The sequence below is a fragment of the Haliaeetus albicilla genome, chromosome 3 (assembly GCF_947461875.1).
Source record: "Haliaeetus albicilla chromosome 3, bHalAlb1.1, whole genome shotgun sequence".
NCBI classification, from domain to species: Eukaryota; Metazoa; Chordata; class Aves; order Accipitriformes; family Accipitridae; genus Haliaeetus; species Haliaeetus albicilla.
Genome location: NC_091485.1, coordinates 59,679,375 through 59,703,661, shown reverse-complemented (window position 1 = coordinate 59,703,661; position 24,287 = coordinate 59,679,375). Strand labels below are relative to the sequence as shown.

Below are 24,287 nucleotides of genomic sequence, written 5' to 3'. Positions count from 1 at the left end.
TTCAGCCATGGTATGCTGAACATTGTGTAAGCTTTTATAATAACTTTTCTCACTTCTGAAGCTTCATACTTCTTTTCTTGCCTCATGCATTTCCTTTCAGTGCCCTGTGGTGGAATTTTAACAAAGCGCAAAGGGACTATTTTGTCTCCTGGTTACCCTGAGCCTTATGACAACAATCTGAATTGTGTATGGAAGATCACAGTACCAGAGGGAGCTGGGATTCAAGTAAGTATACTTGCTATTTGCTTGTCATCATCATGTTTAAAACTGTTTTTCCTGATGCAAGAGCATGAAAAGATCATTTATTCATACTTTTTTCTATCTCACTAATGATTCTCACAATGGAATTTATTGCACATCTTTTGTATTCATGGAGTTGTTAAAAGTTATAAGATTTACAAAAATCTTAAAAGATACACTTGTAACTTTTTACTTAGAAGAAAAGCACCAATAATTTGAAATGTGTTGTTTCAATAGGTCAGTGATTCCTTGTAAGCCAGAGGAAAGAGAGTCTTCCCTGTGATTTTTTTTTTTGTCTCCCCAAATGGATAAATCTCCTTTAACAGAGTGAAATTAAGTGGGTTGCTTCTGTGGACAAGTTATATATGTTTTCCTAGAAACTCTGTTATTTACTCTATAGTTATGGAAGCTCATAGTGTTATAAGGAATCTTCAGTATGTTTCAACATGAGATGGGAATTGGTCCTTTAAAATACTGACAAAATTCTCATTTACTAAAATTTAGATTAAGAGCTGTTTAAACTGTGTTCCTCAAAATCAATCTCAAAACTGATTTAAGTTATTAAATCAATACTTACTTTCCTGGTAGGCACCATGGGCACAGATGTTCACTTGCTGTTCCCAATTCTGAACTCTGGAATCTTTGTTTTCTTTCCCTCCATACAATGCTGTGACCTCACTACAGAGATTTCTCAGTGGGAATCTGGCAGCAGGATCTGCTAGCACAAGTTCTATAGGTTTGTGAAAAAACAGTTTCTGTGAATTTTAGAAGTATAACTGGCAGGGAAGGGAAACTGACAACCAGCGGTTACGTGCCAGCTCTGATATGCTTACTGCTTTATTAATGTAAATAGATGGAACACATAGCAGAAAAGTATCAATTAAGCTAAGTCATGTATATCTCACTCTTTAGAGTTCACTAAAGAAACTGACAGAAATCTGATTATTGGAAAGGCAGTTGAGTTTAATAAATTAGGACTCTTAAGCATCATCTGATAAATTCCTAGCAAAATGCGTATCAAGAAACCATGGTAGCAAGTTTTCTATGTCTACCCTTGGTTCAAAATATAACTACTGTAGAAAATGAATAAATAAAGAGCTCAGTTTCTGTAGGTAAAGGTTTAATAATAAAATCCAGAACCATTGCGGACACTTTATTAAAGCTTTTTAATAAATTACATCACAGAGCTTTTAAGGTACTCTACTGTGTCAAGAAAAGATTCTAAAATAGTACGAGTTTATACTTTGCTACTTTATAAGTATTCAGAAAAATATAGGTTTTGTTTTAAATAGCTAAAAATACTTAAGAAAAATGTAAAAACTTTATGGAAGAACACAGAAATAATCACAAATACAACCTAAGTCCGTACATGGTAACATTTATGAGTTCAATTTTCAAAGCCACCGATGTCCATTAATAATAGTATTTAATAATCTAAATCAGTTTTGGGATTGATTTTGAGGAACACTGCTTGATTTAAACAGTTGACTAAGTTAGGATACTTTGTTCTGTGTATTTCTTATACAATCAGTAATGTAAGTTAAACACTAGGAGGATAGTTCAGAGGATTTAAATTAGGCATTAATTGGCATCGTGACTTAGGCAGTCACTGTTGCTTTTTGGAAGTATTTATCTCTTACCACAGACTGCATTAGGTGATTAAATGACTAACTTTGATTTCAAGTTAGGTGTTTAATCTGCATGATATTCTTCTGCTCCAGAGTCATAATAAAAAAGATGTATTTACTGTTTGCTTTCTTTCTAGTTCTCCCAAGTTTTTTTTTCAGAGTTATCAAATAGCATCCTTCCTTTCTGTTATCAGTTATTGAATAAGTTATTCATTTATATTTGTTTCAGTGTAATGACAACAGGGCAGTTTCATGGGCATACCTGTATGATTGTAATTAGATACGTAGAACGTTTAATATTGTCACTGAAGCAGGACAGTCATGAAGTGTGATATTCATGCTTGATCCTTTGAATACTGTCTGATTTTCAGGGCTAGGTCTGAGGAGGATAAAGTCCCTGGTATAGTAAACTGAATACAGCTGATACAGGGTCAGTAAGACAGAGTATACATCAGAAGTCATACCATTTTTACTGTGTTATTTTTCACAACTGAGCTTAGCTTTATATCTACTAATGACATAAAAAATGGCATCAGTATTGTTTTGGGTTTGTTTTTTTCACTTCATAGGAAAGAAAAAACCTAAATATGCATATATTAAAATGTAATTGTTACTGTGAAAATCAGCTACTTGAGGCAACATTTGAAAACTTGGGTGACTGATTTTGTCCAACCTGAGAATGTGTGCAAATGCAGATATTCAAGATACTGTGACAGCTAATGCTTTTGTGTTTATGTAAATACATAAAATATCTGGACATTTTTCCTGACTAATATTTATTCCCTCAAAGTATCAAAGACAATTTCCCAGCTTTAGAGGAGATGAAAATAATATATCACCAGTGCATATTCCTCTGTGAAATGTGTAGATGGAATTTTAAACTGTTTAGGTAAAACAGCTATTGATATATATGATTACTTTGTTGAATTTGTTGAAACAGCATGATCAGATGTAAATGCTGAGCTGTCTAATATCAAATCAAAAAGCAGACATTTAAAAGTAGATTTAGGTAAATATAAAGTGTACACCAAATGCCTGCCTTCAGGCACCTAACTTAAATACCTTTCATCAGGAAATTAATCTACCATAGTTCCTTATAAAGTTAGAGCAGAAAGGTGCCTCAAGTAGGTAATTCAAAATATCTGATATAGGCTCTGGCTCTGAATCACTGCCTGAAGGTATGTCTGTCTACTTATTGACTACATGGGGAGGTTAGGGCAACTAGCATCAGTTGCACTAAAATAGATGTTTTAAATTAGGTGTTTTATGATGAATGTAAAAACAGTAGTCAGCAGCAATCCGGCCCCAAAAACACATAAAAAACATTAGGTAATTTGAAAATTGTTCTGAAGGTTTCCCAGGTGCCTGCACTTACAATTCTGTATGTCTTCAGAAATATTCCTGACAGAGGCAACACCCATAAGTTTCACCTAAATCCCTTGTGAACCAAAAAATAGACAGCCAAGTCTGAATTTTTTCAGTGGGTTTCCTCCAAGTATCTAAACATGCTAACAGTCAGGGCGTCTCCATTGCTTCACTTAAAAAAAAAAAAAAAAAAAAAAAAAAAAAATCATCCTTTGGCTGTAGTATCTAACCAATTCCTACAAAAAAGTAGTGTTTAAGGCCCCCATCCAAGAAATAGGTAGCCATACTGAACTTTCTTTTTACCTAGGAGAAGGTCCAAGTCATATATTTCACCTAGAAAAATAACTTCATTACCTAGTTGTACTGGAACCGGTGCTTATTTCTTGTGTTGAAGCTATTCCATTTTGGAAAAAAAATAAAAGGAAGAATAATTGAGGCAGAAGAACAGTAAAAGAAGCATAATTATCTGACTTGGTGGCTAAGGTACCCCTTTTTGAGGATGGTTGAGGTTTCATCTGCTCTTCTGTCACTCTTTAAATGCTTTTCATTAAACAGTTATTTCACTAAAACAAAAAAAATGCCAGAACCTCTCCCCTCCAAAACAGGAAAAGGAACCTGGCATTTCTCTACTTCATGGGGAGTGTTTTCACTATATGAGAACAGATATATCCTCCCTCTTGCAGTCTATCTGTTTACTGCTTTGCATCTTACGAGTGGAAAAATGTTGTCACCTCTGGAAGGAATGAAGTGAATGTTCTGCCTTTTGCTTGTAGCGTGCTGGTGACTGCTTCTCCTCAGGAGATGAGTCAATGATGAAAGTAACCAAACACAGGAGGTTGCTCTTACCTGGAGGCAAAATTGAACATGGCAAGATAGATGAAGCAGCGTGCATCACTGTGGGCCTGTTTTTAGCCCTGGATAAACAGGAGAGAATCATAAAGTAACTAACTACTCTATACCCAGACGATTTTTACAGTTGTGTGACTCTAGTTAGAGGTAATATGTGGTTTTCACTAAAGGTCACAGGATCTAAAAGTCTGAATTGGCAATTAAATTTAAAAAATGTTGCAATGCAATTGTATTCACTTAATGATGATTTTCCGTTCTCTTTGGCAATGAGAGCAAGACACAACTTTTCATGATTGAAAGCAACAGAGGCTACAATTTACAGTCATCTTTGTGCTTCAATACAGAGGGGACAAAGTTTATGTTCTTTGCCTCACATTTTTCTTCATAGGTGCAGGTGGTAAGTTTTGCCACAGAGCACAACTGGGATTCCCTCGACTTTTACGATGGTGCTGACAACAATGCTCCAAGGCTTGGAAGTTATTCAGGTGACTGAGAAGATTTTACAATAAGTGTTTCACAGTTTTAACTCTATTGTAAACATACAGCTCTTTCATGCGTGTGTGTGTGTGTGTTCCTCCTATAATTAACAACAGGTAGTATTCCTTCTGTTTTAATCAGTCATCTCTTAGCAGACTTTCATAAACTTGAATATTTGAAAATGTTAGAAATGAAATAACATTCAGAGGCTCCCAAACTAGATATCTATTAATCTCTTTTTTTGCCCACTCTTATAGCAGAGGCCAAAAATATAGACCTCTAAAAGAGATGCCTCTTGAAATTGTACATGACTAAAGTATGCATTCTTTATCCTTATTTTAGATAAACAAGACAGTTCTGTTTGTGTTACTTTTTCTTGTTTTGTTTTGTTTTCCTTTATTCTACTTCATTCATGTATACAGAATGAGATCACAGACAATAAGATTGTTATCTTGTCTTGTGCTGAAACACAAATAAATAACAACATTTCTAAGAATAGCTCTACCAGATATGTTCAGAGCTGCTTGATATATTTGACTGTTACATTTAAAATTATTCCAGTTACAGGATTTGCTCTTGCTTTTATGAAAACCCTAGTGAATATTTCTTCTGTAGTGGATAAAAGAATGTAATATAAATTTATATTAGACCTTGCTTCCCTGAGTACCTACAGTTGAGGTCTCTGATATTGTGGTGCACTGAAAATGTAATAAAACTTTTATAGGGACAGATATTTGATAGCATCCATGATGACAAAATATGGTGGAATTGGTTATGTGACCTCTCTTTCCCCCCATCCCCATCTTCTCGCCTCCCTTCCCGCCTTTCTCTTTTTCTCTTTCTTTCTTTTTATACATACACACACATCTATTTCAACAATATCTTGATTTCTCTTTTCAGGAACAACCATACCTCCACTTCTCAACAGCACGTCAAATAATCTGTACCTAAATTTTCAGTCTGATATCAGTGTTTCAGCTGCTGGATTTCATCTTGAGTATACAGGTAATGCAGAAATGTTCAATTAATTAAGACCACTTGCTGGTTCCAGTCATTAGGTGTACCTAAACTATATAAAAGAGGAATATTCAGTCCTACTACACATGATGAGCTAATACCATTACTTCCAAGTCATGAGTAAAATCCTAATTTAATTCCAAGTGAACAAGATCAGGCCTGAAACCTGTACTGTAAGGACTGGGAAATTTAGTTTAACTTGCTTGCACCGTTAATTTGGTTTTGCTCTCTGAAAAGCTTTTCTGAACATACAGCAGCTAGGAGTAAATGCAGACATGCTCATGTGGCAATCCTAATCCCAAGTTATAACATATTTATATAATTGGTGCAGGCAAAACCAGCAAACTGATGTAGGAAATTTCAGTTTAACTTCTTTGCCGATTAACAGTTAATTATTGATTCTAGTATTGAAGAAAAATAATAACAAAAAAACCCTGAGGAAAAACTCCCCTGCTTCCCTTTGGACATCTCCCCACACACGTGCTTTTTAGTTCTTGTTCTCCCCAAACACTACACTCTGTTCCTTTGGTGAGACAAGGGCAGTGCAGCAGATCGGGTCAGTGGCCTGTGGTTCCTACAGTCCCCTTAGGGTCCCACCTCTCAGTGCCTGCTCGGGTGGACACTCGGGCTCCAGGCCCTGCTCAGGCAACTGCTCCGGCTGCAGCCTCTGTTCAGTCATGTTCTTCTCTCTGTCCTCCTTCAGTGAGATCTGTCTCCTCTTGCTCTGGCCTTCTTGTTCCTTTTCTTAAGTATGTCTTCACAGGGCCACATCTGGTTGGTACAGAGGCACCCCAGACTCCTCTGGTGGGTGCCGCTGTGCCCTGCAGTGGGGGTCTTGGAGCCGGCTGGATCCGGCTGAACCGGCTGTGTCCGGCTCAGCCCCTGGTCTCTTCCAAAGATGCCACCCCTGCAGCCCCACACCCCACCAGCCCCTGCCAAAATCTGCAAATTATACCCAGTACAATAATATATGTACTATATAGTATGTATTTTATATATATGTGTAGGGGACAAAAATTAGTCACTCTCAGCGAAAATGAGAGAATGAATAAACTGAAAATAGCAGCTGTGCTTCTTAACTAACTGACGAATGCTCACAGGTTGGTGTGATTACAGCAGAATTATTTCAAATGTTTTTTATTAGTGCTGCGTACCTCACGAGCAGAAAAGGCTATAATTACAAATGTACTTTCTGTCTGAATGAGACCGCCTTAGCTGACTGACAGGAATTCTGGCAATTACTAATATTTTGTTGCAGGTTGTTTTGTTTGGGTTTTTTTTTTTCTTCCCAGCTGTGCAGTTCCCTCTGCTCATATTGGTTCTGGTATCTGATCTGCATAATTGTGTCACGGTTATTTCTTGTCAGTTTTCCAGTATGCAAATCCCATGGTCTGGTTGTCTGATTAGCCAGTCAGAGAACATGGCCTTGCAAAATTGCTGCCTGATCGCTTGTCTATAACTAAACATTAATTATAGGTTAGAGTTATCCTGCCATTTCCTTGAAATGCAGATAGTCTCTCAGCTGCTTACAACTTCAGAGGGGAAAAAACTGTGGGAAGTTATGAAAATAAAGTAAAATCCAGTGGAAGTGAAAATGCATCTCTGTATTCCTATGTGTCCAAATAACTGAAATGTGTACGGTACTGCCAGTATACAACTTTCACCTCTAATTAAAGAAAGAATTCACAGTACATCGTTTAAAGTATTGGTCCATGCCAAGAACAATAGCTATATATGTGTATATGGGTTTATACAAAGGTGTATGTGTGAATGTGTACAAATGCAATATGTTTTTGGTGTGAATGTATAAACCCACAGTATATGCTGAAAATTTGTGATTCAGGAAATAATATCGATGTCCCTCAGTAGATACCCAGTTAACCAGTAGCTCAGTGAAATACGCTATTTTACAAAACTAATGATTAATTAATTTTTCATGTGCAGGCAATAGAAATATGTGATTAAAACATCATACAGACTTTGAGGTGGAGTAAGGAAATTGCAAAACAATGTCTAAACCTGTAATCTTGGAAACAAATGTAAACTTTAAGGGCAAATATTTTGTGGCAAGTAAAGAATTGTGGTTGGAGAGTAAACTATGATGATTACTGAATTAAGATTTTCTGTGATATGTGATATATTTTCCAAAGATATGCTCTAAAATAAACATAAATTATTTTACATGTGTGGGAATTATTGAAGTAAAATCTATGGTATTCAAAGTACAGAATAGGATTAAGTGAGCATAATATCTCCACAAAATCTGTGGAATACACCATCTCTACATTGTTAATAAGAAAAACAAAATAGAAAATATTTTCAAGATTATCTTGAAGTTTAAAATAGAGGTACATTGTAACTAAATTCCTGTACTGCAAATTGCAAAATAATGAGATGATTTTGTAGAATAATGTGGAAAAATGTAAAGCATTAGGCATCCCTGTTTGTTTACCACTCTCTGGCTCACAACATGGAACTAAAGCATGGTTTCAGAGCATGCAATCTGGATTCTTTTCATGCAAAACTAAATAGGTGTACTTCAACATCTCAGCTAATACCTTCAGCCACTAATAGACAATCAGCCTATAGGACCAGATTAGCTAAAGCTAATAATAATAAAACCCTTTAGTTTAGCGCTTAGTGTGGATATTGAGTCCCAGGCACCAGCTGTTTCAGTCCATAGATCCATGACTATTACTCCCCACTACTTGCTAAGAAAGACATAGTCTCTTTTACCTGTGGATTGGAGGAAAGTTTTATGATTTTTTTTTTTTTTAATCTGTAGCTTAGTATTTTTTTCAAGAAGAGACTGTGGAAAATTCCTCATTGGGCTGAATCGTGAGTTTGATACAGGATGTTAAGCTAAGGGGCAATACTTTCTCATCATTGCTAGGAAGGAAGACAACAGAAACTGTATCTTGTGTATCTTCTGGATTTTTGTCTCGTGCAGTTTTCTGCAACAGAGATACAGGAAATTTTGTCAGGATTCCAGGACTCAAAATACTGCTGTATTGCTACTGAACTTTCTCCAGAAATGCTTTGATCAGAAGAGAGTTTGCTCTCCTCAGTTGTCCTGGTCATCTCTGACTCTCAGACAACACTTCCTGCTCTAAAAGTTGTGATTGTTTTTAGAGATAGTTAGTAAATAGAAAGTAATGGCCACATTTTAATGTCAGTGTTTCCAGTGTTTTCCATTTCACTGGAGCCTGCACTGACAGAGGTCATCATGAGGAGTCAGCTAAATTAAAGTCTTAGTTTTTGAAGTATCAGTGCATGGTTCTCATTGAAAATCAGATCAGAGTTAAATATTTACATTAAGCACTTTTCAAGTGAGTTAGCCATAAACATTTTTTTTCAATATGTAGTGCATCCTCCAATTCTATTTCACGTATTCTAGGAGACACAAGTCCGAGGGGAAGTTCACCCTTCTTGCCAAAATGACTACTTTTTAATCTCAACAACAGTTTTCTGTAAGAAGGTTTCATTTGTTTCATTTCCAATATCTCTTTTCATCCTTTATTTAATAGGTTTTTCACACTGTCCAGTCTGGCTCATCTTTTGAACTGCTACAAAATCCAAATGCACTTTTTTATATAAAAATAAAACAAAACAAAAGGAACTTTATTTGTTGAAGAAATATTTTAAGACCAAGTAACTGATACTTTGTCATAAGGAATTAAGTATTTACATTCCAAAACGGAATAGTGGTCTTATCAATAATCTTTTTTCTGGCATATTTTTACTTCTTTGTTGAATTCTTAAATTCTTATCATATTAATAACATGCAGTTTATGTATTCTAATGGATACCTTAAATATGAAAATATATTGCACTGAAAATATGTTGCATCAACTGAAGAATGTCAACAAAGAGCACCACAGAATGGTTTGTTAAACACTTACATAATGTTTATATGTTTTATGCCACTACAAATATTAATTTAGTCCTCATTTTCTCTATCTAAAGTTTTGCTAATTAGGTAATTGATTGTTCTGTGTAAGTAGTGGTAATATTCTTTGAGATTAGTTGAGTTTCTCAGATTGTCTCATCATAATTTCCATAATACTCAGTATCTATTTAAAATTAGTAAAAAATATGACACACTAATTTTCATTCTAAAATAAAATCCCTAGAAATCTATGTATTTAAATTGTATAATGTATAAGTCTCACATAAATACTAGAACATTTCCATAAAATTACAATAATAACTTTTAAAAATAAAATGGGCTATTCCTTTAAGTCTTGTGTAGTCCCAGAGTGCAATATCCAAAATTTTATTGGTATGTTTTTGTATTTAGAGCCATAGGAGCTGTTGGAGAAGGGCGAGACAGCATCAAATAGCTTCTTTTACTTTATATACAATTCATCTCATCTAAAAATTAGAAGATACTGAAAGTATGTTTTCATGTATGCCTATGTTAAAATCTCTTTTCTTTCTAATGCCACTGGTCGTGAAAGTTTAAAATCTAAGACATTATACTGAGGTAGTAGTATAATGTGGTTCAAGGAACTATTCATGCACCACAAATGAGTCAATAATGAACAGAGTGCAGTTTATGAATACATTTATGATTTCACCTGAATAACTATCATGACACTATAGAGACACAAGTTCTGAAGTAGCCTGTCCTGGTTTCATCTGGCATAGTGTTAATTTTCTTCCTAGTAGCTGCTATAGTGCTGCTATGTTTTAGTTGCTGCTAAGGAGTGGTCAAGGACTCTTCAGCTCCTCATACCATCCTGCCAGTGAGTAGGCTGGGGGGCACAAGAATTTGTGAAGAGACACAGCCAGGACAGCTGACCCCAACTGACCAAAGGGATATTCCATACCGTATGATGTCATGCTCAGTATATAAACTAGGGGAATAGTTTGCCAGGGGCCACTTCTTGGGAACTGGCTGGGCATCGGTCAGCAGGGATGAGCAATTGCATTCTGCATCACTTGTATATTCTAGTATTACAATTATTATTATAATTATATTATTATTATTATTATTATTATTATTATTTTCCCTTCCTTTTCTGTCCTATTAAACTGTCTTTATCTCAACCCATGAATTTTACTTCTTTTCTGATTCTCTCCCCCATCCCACGGTGGGGTGTGAGTAAGCGGCTGCATGGTGCTTAGCTGCCTGCCACGTTAAACCACGACAGTCCTTTTTTGCACTCAATGTGGGGCACAAAGGGTTGAGATAACAACAGATTTGACCAGAGCGTGTTTAAACAAATTTGTTATAAGCATTCGTTATATTGGTTTAATAGTCGCTGGTCACAATGTTGATTTATTTGCTCTCAGAGTTGCTGCAACTTGTTCTCAGAGCTGCGTTATCTGTATACGTTCCCTGTTGTGCTGTTTATCACCTCTGGGACTGGGTTAAGGTTATTGTTTTGATGTACTGTGTAACTCTGGCTTATGATATGATAAAATTGCTAGCCGCGAGACTAATCTGGTATCCGTACTCAGCATTGCTGTCATCTCTGTACTTCAGGAGCCATCTCTCGGAAACTATAAATAATTACACTATTTACCTTTTCTCCCTGGAGAGCCAGTCTGTGGGGGAAACAAGGCAGGACACTTTCCCCTGCTCGTTCACTCTGCCTTTCTCCTTCACATTCCCCCCCCCAGCCCCAATGGAGAGAATGGCTGTGTGGTGGTTAGCTGCCTGCCTTGTTAAACCATGACATAGCCCTCAGCTAGGAAGGCGGCAAACCCTTCTATGCTTCAGTTTGTTGAAAGACATTGTAGGCATTCAAACTGTGCTTTTTTCTAAACTTTATTTTATTAATTGAAGTGAGAACACAATAGGATGAATACTTGTGATCTGGTTTGAGCTGCTAAGATACCTACTCCGAGAAAGGCATTAAAATTATTTCATCTCACTTTGCATGGCCTGAGTATTCACATAGTTAGGTTTTGCATTTCAGCTGAAGGTTCAGTAATTGGAAACTGAAAACTACTAACTCTTTCTTTGACTGTTCAAAATAGATTACAAACACTCATCTGTGTAAGCCAAGTACTGCTTTTTTTGCATTTGTACTTTGTACATGAGCTGGATCACAGTCTAGAACTCTGAAATGTAGAAAGTGGATCTGAGCCTATCGGCCATTTTCAAAATAGATTCTTTGATGTTCTATTAGTATGTATTTTGAGAACAGAAAATAAGAATTTGAAAGATAAAATAATCTGTTATGTATAAATAGGTTGCAGAATACTTGCTTGCATCATTTTGTACATGGCAAATACGGGATCATTATGGGATCAGTTAGTATGTTATCAATATACACAAAAGTATTATTGTCATATACAGAGGAACATTACATCCTCTTCAGTGAACCTGCAGTGGAAAGCCCTGAAATAAATACTAACTTTTTCAAAGTAGCAACATTCCTTTCTGCACCAAGTGATGCAAGCCAGAATTGAATATCATGGAAAACATCTTGTTGATAAATTGTGTAAGTTCCTTAGTACCAAAATGTAAATTAATAATAATAAAAAAATCATAAAGTTAACAGTGACCAAAAGTAATGAGTACAACTGCTTGGTTTGTGGATCTGTATCAGTTATTTCTGATTCCTATTAACAGATACATGCAGTAAAAAAATATGGTTTTTCCCTTCAGTACTGTTCTCAGCAGAGAAAATAAGGACTGCAAGTGCTTTAAGGATTTTTTTCCAATTTAGGATTGAATTATGTTTCATAGCAGGAAGTTTATATTGTCATGGTCCTGAGTTTTATTTGTATGAATAAAATGTAGATTCCAATGATTTTAGTTCAAACAGTGGGGTTTTTTAATATAATTTTATATAAAATTTCATGTGTGCAATACATTTTTAAGAACAGGAATGACAAACTAGATTATCAGTTTAATATCTACTTTCTAAATGCCTGACTTTTTTTTTTTTTTTCCCCTCATTTTACAATAGAGTGTTATTGTATAATTCTGGTAGTGAAAACTATTATTGGTGTACAAAACATGCCTTATAGAGAAAAAATAATGTGCGTACTTTATAAATTCTTTAGAATTTACATTAGCTTTCAGCTTTCATGTAGTATAAAAATACACCATTGTAAGAGTCTTCAAATAATTTTTACTTAATGAAATTTTACATGAAGTGACCAGTTACATTAGTAAGTTTTTAAACATGCAGAGGTTGATAATATATTGAAATAGGGCCATTATTGAATCCCACTACATTTCCCTATTACCCTGTGTACTGATGTTTAGTTGCTTAACAGTCCTAGCTTCACAACTAGTTAGGGTGTAATTCTTTCAGTAGGCAAAGAGAGTAACCAAGCTGCTTATACTTAATGTTACACATATTCTTATATTCCTGGATCTTCCTGGGTAGAGACAATGAAGAAGAATTTATTTATTTCTCTTTTTGATGACCACAAAAAAAGTATACGGTCCCTTGGCAAACTAGCTTCTGTTGCAGCCAGAAATTTGAACTATTAGAGTTATAACTCTATAGCTACTTTATTGAAAATAGCAGATTAGGTAAAATTTGATGTAAATATTTACTCTGTGTGTGTGTGTGTACGTGAATGGAAGAGTAGAGTCAGGCCTGTGAAGGAATGAATGCAGGTGAGCAGTTACACTTTGCACTGTTTTTACTGTGTTTTGTATTTGGTGTGGTATTGGCCAGCATCCCCTGGAACATAGGAGGGAAGATACTGGGAAAGGAAAGTGGAGGTGCTCCCAGTTTGAATTAGGTAGGTTATAGTTAGGAGTGAGGCTGGGGGTAGAAATGAATGAGTCTGAGCCAGGAGACAGTGGAAAATTTAGAGGAGACTTTGAGTTTAGACTTCAGATTGTTGGCAAGTGTTTGTTGCCACCCTGACTATTTCTTTCCTTTTCCTTTTCTCAGGAAAAGTTTTTCTCCTTACATAACAGTTGTTCCAAAATAATATGCCACTTGCTTGTCCACAGACAAACTCCTGGTACACAAGAGCTTCCTAAAACATATCAATACAGCGTGCCTATGTACAGTGTACACAGAAGTTCTATGTGAATCTAAAACCAGATTTTATTCTCCTTAGAATGCCTAAACTTCTAAATTTTTCACAGCTATAGGTTTGGACTCTTGCCCTGAACCACAGACCCCAAGCAACGGGATCAAAATTGGAGACAGATACATGGTTGGAGATGTGGTGTCCTTCCAGTGTGATCAGGGTTATTCTCTTCAGGTGAGCCAAGCTTCCAATGTCAAATGGTGCCTTTTAGTTCTTTAACATGGTTATGTCTGAGTCTGTCAATATGAAATGGACACTGAACTCTTCAGGAGTTGCAGATACGTGATAAGCTTGCAGGACTGGTAGGCTTTTCTGCCAAATATTAAATTAGCAACTATCCAAATATTCTATGAGAAGTGTATGGCTCTGTGCTTCCTCTGCATTAGTGATTATAGGTTGTTATTGATGGCATCTTTGGTATTCATGGCTGAGCTATGCAGTGTTGGCAAATTAAGTTAAAACACTTGATGAGCAATAATCAATAGTTCTCTATGTACAGGAGGAAAAAGAAAGTAACTGAAGAGGGGGAGTAACAACAAACAAAGGGAAAGGAAATTGTTTTTCTCAGTGAATCAGATAGTGCCAGTTATTTTCTTTCAGTAATTTTGGGGGGGGGCATCCAAAAAGGTTTTCAAATACGGGTGTATTCTTGCCAAGAAAATTTACTATGCTGTTGCATTAGCAAAAGGTGTAACTAGGGGCAATGAAGTGATTGTAAACTGTGACTAATTTGCCTCTTTGGGTACTTAGCATATATAGCCAGTAAGAATCTGTCTGCCTACAGGAAAGATCTTGAAAAATATTTTCAAAAATTTGTACAGTTACACTGTAGAACCAAACTCAAAACTGAATATTGTTTCCACTTGAGACACTCCCCAAAAGGACTAAGGTTCCAACTGATAGGTTACTATTTTCAACAGCTATAAAAATTATTTTTTATATTAAAATTTTAGGGTTTTTTTTACAAAAAATATTTTCCTCATTTGTGACTCTGTGGACTCTACAGTCTCCACTTTATCTAGGTCTTTGAGAGCATAAAAAGAGAAAACAGTCACATTACCTATGCAGAGTAAAAAGAAAAGTTTTAAAGGGAAAAAATGTTTAGTATAGAGCACAACATGATTAACTGCTACTGGAGTTATTGATATCTTTGGAGTAAAATAGCAAAAGGATGCTTACCTGCCTTTCTTTCTTCATTAACATCAGTCTGGCCTGTAACACATGTTGATGAGTGTCAGACTAACTAATTGAAGTGAAGTTTTAAAACCGGTAATAATTTCAAACACTTATTTTACATAATTCTGTGAAGACCAAAATAGTGGGGTCATATGTACTACATCAAAGAAAAAAAAAAATAATTACTTTTTTGGACTAAAGAATATTTTTTGAAAAGCTGCAGTTTATGTACTGTGATAGAAACTAAATAAACTTGTCTGCTTCCAGATCTCAGCTGCCATTTGGATTTGTGACCTGTATCTCAGTTTCCCCTTCAACACAGAGTTCCTATGCATGTCTGCAGCTTTCTGGCATTTCAAGAATAACTGAAATGTTCTGTGATTGCAGCTCTGACAATGACTGTTGAAGTTTACTTCTTATGTTGCTTGATTTTGGCTAGTCATTCTTGAGAACAGCCTGTCAATTATATTTTTCTTCTTTGTTTTAATTTGATACTTAAATACAAATATATGAGCAGACAAGCCACAGTAAATAGCTGAAATGAAGAAAATATAAAGAACATTAGAGCATGGACTGTGCAAACACACGTGTAAAACCTCTTCCCTCCATATTGTTTTTCTGGCTTACACATTATGACTTGGCTAGTTCCTTGGTTTTTTTTCTCCTAGCAATGAGCAGATATGCCTACTCGCACTATGGAGAAAGTGTGTTTATTTTTCTTCTAGGAGAGAAAAAGAATGGGTTGCAGATTGATGAATAAACTATTCACAGTTACCCTGAATGATTTAGAGATACTTGGTTCTCTCGAATGCTACAGGCTCAGAATTGATAAGGAGATTTAACATGAAAACCTAACTTTTTTCTTCATATGAAGGTTGAACAAACAGGCTAAAAGCTATTGCATTTTTTCTACTAGGTTAATCTTAAAGTGTATACTATATGATTTTGTATGAAATCCCAAGCAGAGTTTTCTGCTAAGATTTTTCATTTTCATTTGCTGTCTCTGGAAGACAATTAGAATTACATGAGGCTGATGAACAACACAGAAGGTCACTGGTGGGTCTTGGAACTTAGCTGTAACAGATTGCCTTGAAATCATAACACTTCATCTGTTGTAAAGGGACACATGTTGTAAAGAGATTCCTTAAATATCTCAGCTTTTGCCAACTTAAGCAACTGTTTCAGGGGTGAGGGTAAAGACTGCATTTAGAATAGGTATTATGAATTTAAGATGTAAAGTCAGTACTGTATAATGTGTGTAGTTTGTATCTTTTTATCATGTTCCACAAATTATGCAAATCAATACTATGTAAACATTGCTTCAATTAGACCTTTAGTTTCTAGACCCTTGGTTTATACTAAAGCTGGTATTATAGAATTCAGCTAGATACTGTTATACTGTTAGAAATAACATTAAGGGCATAGACACAATTCTCAAGTGGGCTAACAGTCACATAGTTAAGATTACAGTCTGCTCATATTGAAGGTATGATACAATTCACAGTGTACAATATAAATGTTATACCTTGTTGGTTTTATATATTTTGATGATGTTTTAAATTATAAATTATTTTTGTTGAGATACTAATGATGTGCCATATATTGTATATTTTTCGTTATATTAATTAGCAAATATTGTGTCATTTTAGGGACATTCACATATCACCTGTATGCCCGGACCAGTAAGAAGATGGAATTATCCGATTCCAATATGTTTAGGTATGTTCTGCATACATAAGCTTTCTTAAATATGACAGAATGAGAAAGCCAGAGAACTCAAAAATAAGAGCTACATATAGGGGAAACAACAGGGAGAACTAGAAGAACTTAATTAAAAGTGAAAATGGTCAAATGAAGCTGAAGATTTTCAAAGTATACTTGGCACTTTTTTGGCAAAGCTTTTCTGAAATGTCCAGTCAACAGAAGAAAGGATGAAATATGTTCTAGTCAGAATCTATCATCTATTCGCTATCAGTGATGAGACCTCCAGAGACCCTTGCAAACATAGTTATTTATGAATCATTTCCACAGCAGAGTGATGACTATTATAGAAAACGCTAAATAGAAATAGCATTACATTTTCATCTTTAATAAGTTCAACATAAGGCATGTCTCCCCAATTTAAGAAGATACATTATTTTTTCAAATTACACTATATACATGATCATATTAATATTATTGGAAGAAGCACTGGAATCCTGCCAGAGGCCCAAATGAAACATCTGAAGTGCATTTAAATATATTCTCTTTATATGGTGAATAAATGTGAGGGATGTAAAACTCCTTCTATTTGCATTCTCTTTCACCAAATAAAAATGCTTTTTTGTTTGGGTTCCCTAACAGTAAAAATTATCTGTATTTGTAATCTTGAATGTATGGAAAGTAGGATACTACAGATCTCATTAAAGATTTTGTACTTGGCTTTTCTTCAAGACAGATTATATATCCTCTTGAGCTGATTCACATAATCCTGTTCTTAATCCTGTGAGGTCTTAAAAACCTCCTGTGAGGTACTGAGCTCCCTCAGCTTAGAATTTATAAATATTCAACAAGATGCAGATAGTTGTAAGAATTTTTTCAGGAGTTAGTCTTCAGTTTCCATCATTATGCATTAACATATGTATAGGAAATCTGATATGATAATTGCACTGCTCTATGGTAAAATCTGAAGGCAAAGATGCTGTGCTGAAATTTTAGGGGGGTTTATTTTCCTTTTTTTCCCTTCTTTTTTGCAAGTAATGATTTTTAATTGTCTTTCAAAGGATGTAGCAACTGTTAATTGGACAAAACTGTTAAACATAATTTTATTTACCATAATTAACATCTTCAAATCTAATATTGAAGTGTAAGTTACTTTATTCACTGATGTCATGCCTGAAAAAAATTAAAATTAAGTTCAAATACAGATATAGTTAAATTTCTGGAAATATGTGTTTGTGTACATTTCCTAAATCTGTTTATTGTACCTTGTTTTTAGAACAGCAGGATACAAATGCAGTTTTTAAAAGACCTCTTGAAATTCTTTGAGTACAGAATCTTTTAAAAATAGATTATTATCTTATATTATTCAGATGCTCCTTTACAAACTAACGTGGAATTGTGCCAATGTTGCTATGAGCTGATGTGTGCCGCTTGCCTGTTCATAAAGGTGGTTCACACAGACAGAGTGCAGAGTAAACATCTGTTCTCTTTTCAGGTGCATGTGTCCCCCAAATTAAAGACTACTCCATTCAGAATAGATACATGTGTTTAAAGCACCCACCTATAAATTACTTTATTACAGGTATTTAGTGGTAAAGGAAAGTTTGTGTATTTTTTGAAACATAAGCCTAGTTATTACATTATTAATGTTGGAAGGATGTTCAATGTTCTGGATTAATTTTTTAGCTCATTCTACTCCTCTGAAAAATGTCTTTGCGTTTTTTTTCAGCACAATGTGGTGGTGGCATGTCGGACTTCAGCGGCGTGATCCTCAGCCCTGGGTTTCCTGGCAACTACCCTAGCAGTTTGGATTGCACATGGACAATAAAACTGCCTATTGGTTTTGGTATGTGTTCTTTCGTGGATTAAATTTGTTGGTTTTTTTATGGATTCAAAAAACTGAACATAGATTTTAAAATAGTGTGAATATTTATTCTGGCAAAAAAAAGAATTATAATTCATTTAAAGAAGTTATCAAATCTTAAAAGAAAGATCTAGAATAGAAAAGCTACAAGGTTCTTGGTTTTTCTTTTAACATACAGTACAATTTTCTGATAAAGATACATCCTCTTTATCCAGGTGTCTCATGAAGACATTGAATAGTATAAGCACCCATATCAACCCACAGAGTATTGTATTTGTTAGTGGCTAGCAAATGGACGTTGAATGACTCGTTATCACTCTTGGAGCCTTGAAGTTCCATTAATTTTTAACCTACTTCCTCTCCATTTATCAAGTTCATATATGTTCAACTTCCAGATGAGAACACTATAGAAGACTTGAGTCAAAAGTCATAGCAGAGTGAGAGTCCATTATATCCACAGTTCTCCCTTTTTCAGTTTAATCATAGAAGGAAATAATGCTTGATCAGTGTTGATTTTCTGTTAGTAAATCCATGTTGACTACTCCTGAGTCCCTTTTTATCTTTTATGTGTTTGGAAATTGCCTCCAATTAGCCAAGTTCCATAATCTTTCCATGGACTGCAGTGAACCTGCAACTGCCATTGCCCAGGTCCTCTTTCTTGTCTTAAAAGTGGATATATCTTCAGACTTTTTCTGGTCACCAGAGCTTCTCGCATTCACTATGATTTTGCATAAGTAATATCAGCATTTCAGTTACACTAGCTAACCCCTTGAGCAACTTTCGGTGGATCTTATATATCTATCATTGCAAAATCTTTATTCAAAGTTGGCCAATACAGTTGTGCTATCTAATTTTTTATACTTGTGGCACTTTTGTAGGAGCACATGTGCTTGGACTTTTTTTCTTTATATACTGGTTGAATGGCAAGCTGTTTTTTCAGACACGCCTTACTGTTTTCTATTTTATACTTGCCATCTTCTGTCAACTTTACTTGATGATACAGAATTTCTGCGTCTTCCACAGTAACTCAATGTGACATCCCAAGTAGTTTTCCCTTCTGCATCTGTCCAGATTCTTTCTCTCTTCTTTTTAAAATCACTTCTATGATCTTTTTGATTATAAGTCTCGGGATCCTGGTTCACCTATCATTTAAAGGAAAGACAGTTGTTGTGCATGGTTTGTTTAAACTGAGTAATATTAGACATTCAGTAACATTGACTTAACAGACTCTATCTGTGGGAAGTACATTATGTCAGGATAGGGATTTCCATATAGAACCTAATTGTTTGCATTTTGTTCAAGTCACAATATTCAAGTCAATAATTTATTTTTCTGTATTAGCATTTTACAGAAGTAGCATTGATACTTTAATTCTGCCATTACATGAATTTTAGACAGCTTGACATGACAGCTTCTAATGTTTTGTCATGAGTCATAATGCTGTCTAGAATCTTCAGATCCCATGCAGATCCATGCTAGTTTTCCAGTTCATGTACAGGAAAACTAAATGCTCCCTTTTCTATACTAAAATTGCACAGATTGAAATGTGCTCGACATTTTCAACCATTTCTAAACAGGATATGATTAAAATTTAATTGGAAATTAAAGTATAAGTTCATTGTAAAAATGAAAAAAATGACATTGAAAAATTGATGGCTAAAACTGGTTTTAGCGATGCTGTGGTTCTAGTCCAGTGGAGGTACATACATCTAACTCTTCTGAGTAGTAAACAGAAAATCTCAGAAACACCATCATGGGAACTTCCTATGGGCTTTCACTTGTTTAAGTACTTCTAACAAGATTTTTTCCTGGTTAAAATTTACAGATCATAAGCTTTTCCACTTTATGTTAGCTAATGGTGTAATCTAAACCAATGACACAATGTTAATTTCAATCAACGTACAAGGTTGCTTTACATGGTTTGTTGCTATTCTTTATGAGATTAATGGTTAGATATTATATAAATATATGAAATACTCATTCATGAGGGATGTCCAAACTGTGAAAAGCCATAGAAAAAGCCAGTCTAACAAGCAGAAGTCTGAGACAGACCAGGTGCTACAGGCTGACCAAAGGATTAATACTTTGGAAGACTGATATGGTTCAGGAACTCATAGTGAAAGGCAGTAGAATACAGAGAGCAGAAGGATGGGCAAAAATATATTAGAGCTGGTTTTGTATCGAACGAAGTGGGTGAAAGAGAAAAAAATTACACAGCGTGAGTTGGCAGTTATTAATGACAGCTTAACCTTTGGACAAGTGTTTGGTTCACAGAATCAAATAAAAGGCCAAGCCTACAAATGTCATGGATAGAGAAAGAGCAAAGTTTGGATATAACTGGATTCTCTGTGTAGGAAATACCTGGGAGGCTGGCAAAGTCAAAGAATGACACTTAAAGCAGAAACTTTCTTTTGACATATAGACTATCTTCAGGTAAAGAGAGACAGAAATTATCAAGGTAACAGTAATTTAATTATGCACCAACCTTTTTTCCTGTAGTGTATGAAATGTTACATGCTTCAGAAAACCATTCATAAACTTTACATGGTATCTGGGGAGAAAGCTCTAAAAGACTGTGGCAAACACTATTTAGCTATTACAGTTTAGGAGTTACAAAATTATTCATGACTTTTCAATAATTAATCTGACATGATATCTTTTCCTTTCAATTTTATATGAAATCATGTTGATTGTCTTTGCCAGAAACACCGGTGGGACTCAGTCATCTTCTTAATGAAGATACTCCATTATCATTCCATAGTTGCACTAACTCCAGATAAAATACAAATTCTACTCTGTTTTAACTTATATAAAAATATGTATGAACAGGAAAATGTTTAAAGACTCCTATAACCACTCAGCTGCTGAGCATTTTCTTCTTGTCCTGCCATATAATCATTGTAATACATCATCTGGTTAGGAGAGGGACTTGCTAATGGATAGTAAGCTACCTTCCTGTTCCTTACTGAATTAAATAATCAGAAATTTCTGTTGGCAAGATCATCATATGATGGAGTATGTGTATGAACTGCATGTTTAGTGGGAGAGGTACTGATGAATGATGGCTAGATGATATAATTTACATTTTTTTGACTCAAAAATAATATGTATGTTAAGGGATGTAAGGCATGCAGCCACCTCCTCCAGCCACTCCAGCCCAGGACCCTCCTGCCCAGCCACTGGAGCCCAGCCTGGTGCCCAGGGACATAAGGTCTCTGCCCAGGCTGAGGGACATGGCGGCCACTTTCCCATGTGCAGATTCAAACAGTAATGAAGCTGAGCACAGACACACACACTGACCTGGATGGTCACTCAGACTGCCAACAGGAGGTGCTGTCTTCAACAGCACCTACATACAGGACTCAAATAAAACACAAGCATAGGCAGCCAAGTCCCCTCCTCTGCTTGGGCTGGCGGAGAAAGAAGGTCACTAGTGCAGGCACACACAAAACACTCTCCAGGTTCACAAGCACACACACGTTTTCAGATCCCTTGATTGTCTGCCTGGCACCCCTGTCTGGATTTCAGGCCCTCTTACTTGCTTCAAGGGTTCCCTACTCACTGGCTGGTCCAGTTTGAAGTTTTTTAGCAGATGACACATGAGCACCCACACCGGCACTAGGGAAGATATAGACACTTGCCCTCCCAGCAGCCAGCACCAGGCGTATGGGCTGTGACCCACCATCCCGCTCCAGCTGCCACCACTGAGCTCCTTACTCACCTCACTCACACTAGTCTCCCCAGTAACTGGTTTTGAGAACACGCACCATTCCCACCCCAGTGGCTGGAAGTTAAAGACCCTTGCACTCACTTCAGGCCAGGGGCACCAACACCGCTGCTCAGACTCCAGTAGCTGGCACTTAGTCCATTCAAACTGGTACCCCCCTTAGCTGACATTCTGGGCACAAGGTCTGTAGAATCATAGAATAGTTTGAGTTGGAAGGGACCTTTAAAGGTCATCTAGTCCAACCCCCCTGAAATGAGCAGGGACACCTTCAACTACATCAGGTTGCTCAGAACCCCGCTAGGACCCTCCCTAGATCCAGAGAGCTATGGCCTTTAACTCGCCCCAGTAGCTGACCACAGGCAGCAGGGTGCCCACACCCCTGCTCTGACTCCAGTAGCTGGGACCAATTTTCACCCTCCCACACACACAGAGGTCTCACCAGTAACTGGCACTGAGACCCGCCCACTCACTCCAGTAGCTAGCACTACAGGCCAGGGGCACCCACGACCCTGGTCTGACTCCAGCAGCTGGCACCAAATTCTACTCACAGGTACGGATCTCACCGGTAGCTGGCACTTAGTCCTTGCAGCACATATGCACACAGGATAGAGAGTGAGATTACACAGAGAGATAGTTGAGAAAAGATTTAATAAGATATGAGATGGTAGGACAGACTGGTGATCAGGTACAGGGCTTAGCCAGAAAAATGTACTGACCTGCCCCATTTTACACGCAACCAGACCCTTTCATGCCCTTTTCTGTCTACCTCCATCTTTGTTCCTCCCTGCTCCCCTTTCCGCTGCGCGTCCCCTCAGGAGTTTGTATAAGTCTACCAATTCCTGCACCCCTCCCAGTACGACATACCCCTGGTTTACGATCTTATCAGTTGCAAAGTCCAGGTTGATCTTCCTGGAAATTGTGCCTGTAGTTTCTTGACAGCCCATCAATGTGACTGACAAGGTTTGTTTCTTGTCATTTGCTCCACGTTTGCTTTGTCAGGTCTGTGTCTTTGTATATTTTGGTTTCTGGTTTTCCCCTTTTCCACTGGTTTCCCAATGTAAATTCCCTGATCAGATGACCTCACTGGAATAAACATTTTCACACTCTCACTTGACCTCATCAGTTAGTGTGATTGACCAGGTTTGGTTTTCATCACATCCTCCTTCAGGTTGGTGTCCCTCTATCTTCCTCCTTTTCTTATTTTACCTTGCTTAATTGAAAAATGTCCTTGACCAGATACCCTTAAAGGAGCAAACACTGTCATTCTACATACCCTTACAATATATGTGATACATATTATGTGCAAAATTTTTACTGTGCCTCGTTATTTTTTATATATATATATTAATATATATAAGCTGAGAAATCAGTTTATGTGCAACTGAAATGCAGCTATCTCTGGGGTAGAATTCTGTCACTAGATTTTTTTAGGTGTGGCACAAAAAGCATGTTTTCTTTTAATAGAACTAGAGACTATTTTATGCAATTGAAAACAGGAAAGCTTTAACTAAAATGAATGTATTCAATGTTCAGAACTGAAATTTGCCCTAAATGCACAAACAACAAACTTTGCCAAAAAGCGGCATAAAATACACTACAGTTCAATGCCTTAGATCATGTTAGTATTTCAGTGTTAGCATTTCTTAGCTTGCCAGCCTCTCAGAATTAGTAATGCATGAGGAGAAAGAATGCTTCAAACTGAATTCCATGGACTGCATCAAGGAGCGTAACACATGCATTTCCACTAGTTACATTATTTTCTGATATTAACAGTGTAAAATGTACATACTTTATTCTCCTTCCTGGTATTGATACTAGTGGCTTTTATTTACTGACGATGTTTTTCAGGTGTCCATTTGCAGTTTGTGAATTTCTCAACGGAGACCATACATGATTATTTAGAAGTTAGGAGTGGATCTACAGAAACTAGCACTGTTATTGGGAGACTAAGTGGCCCTCAGCTACCAGCCTCTTTGTTCAGCACAACTCATGAAACCAGCTTATACTTTCACAGCGATTACTCACAGAACAAACAAGGATTTCATATTGTATATCAAGGTGAGATTTTGACATTCTTATGTGAGAATAGGGTGGCTGTTGAAGGTTATTTCTTTTTTTGGCATTTCTAAAAGATAAACATGAAATAAAAGATTTTGTGTGTTGCAAACCGAAGTGTTATGCATCAAGATCAAACAGAAGAATGCAGAAAATTAAGATGAAAAAGGAA

The 24,287-nt window shown here is 36.2% G+C and overlaps 1 protein-coding gene across 1 annotated transcript in view; it reads left to right on the top strand.

Moving 5' to 3' along the window:
- The window catches only part of CSMD3 (CUB and Sushi multiple domains 3), a 760,948-nt gene that overhangs the window by 616,815 nt on the left and 119,846 nt on the right, over positions 1-24,287 (top strand). The window contains exons 36-42 of the mRNA XM_069779925.1: positions 101-225; positions 4,471-4,567; positions 5,460-5,564; positions 13,648-13,766; positions 16,418-16,487; positions 18,199-18,315; positions 23,909-24,118. Coding sequence (XP_069636026.1) covers positions 101-225; positions 4,471-4,567; positions 5,460-5,564; positions 13,648-13,766; positions 16,418-16,487; positions 18,199-18,315; positions 23,909-24,118 — 843 coding nt within the window. The remainder of the gene's footprint in view (positions 1-100; positions 226-4,470; positions 4,568-5,459; positions 5,565-13,647; positions 13,767-16,417; positions 16,488-18,198; positions 18,316-23,908; positions 24,119-24,287) is intronic.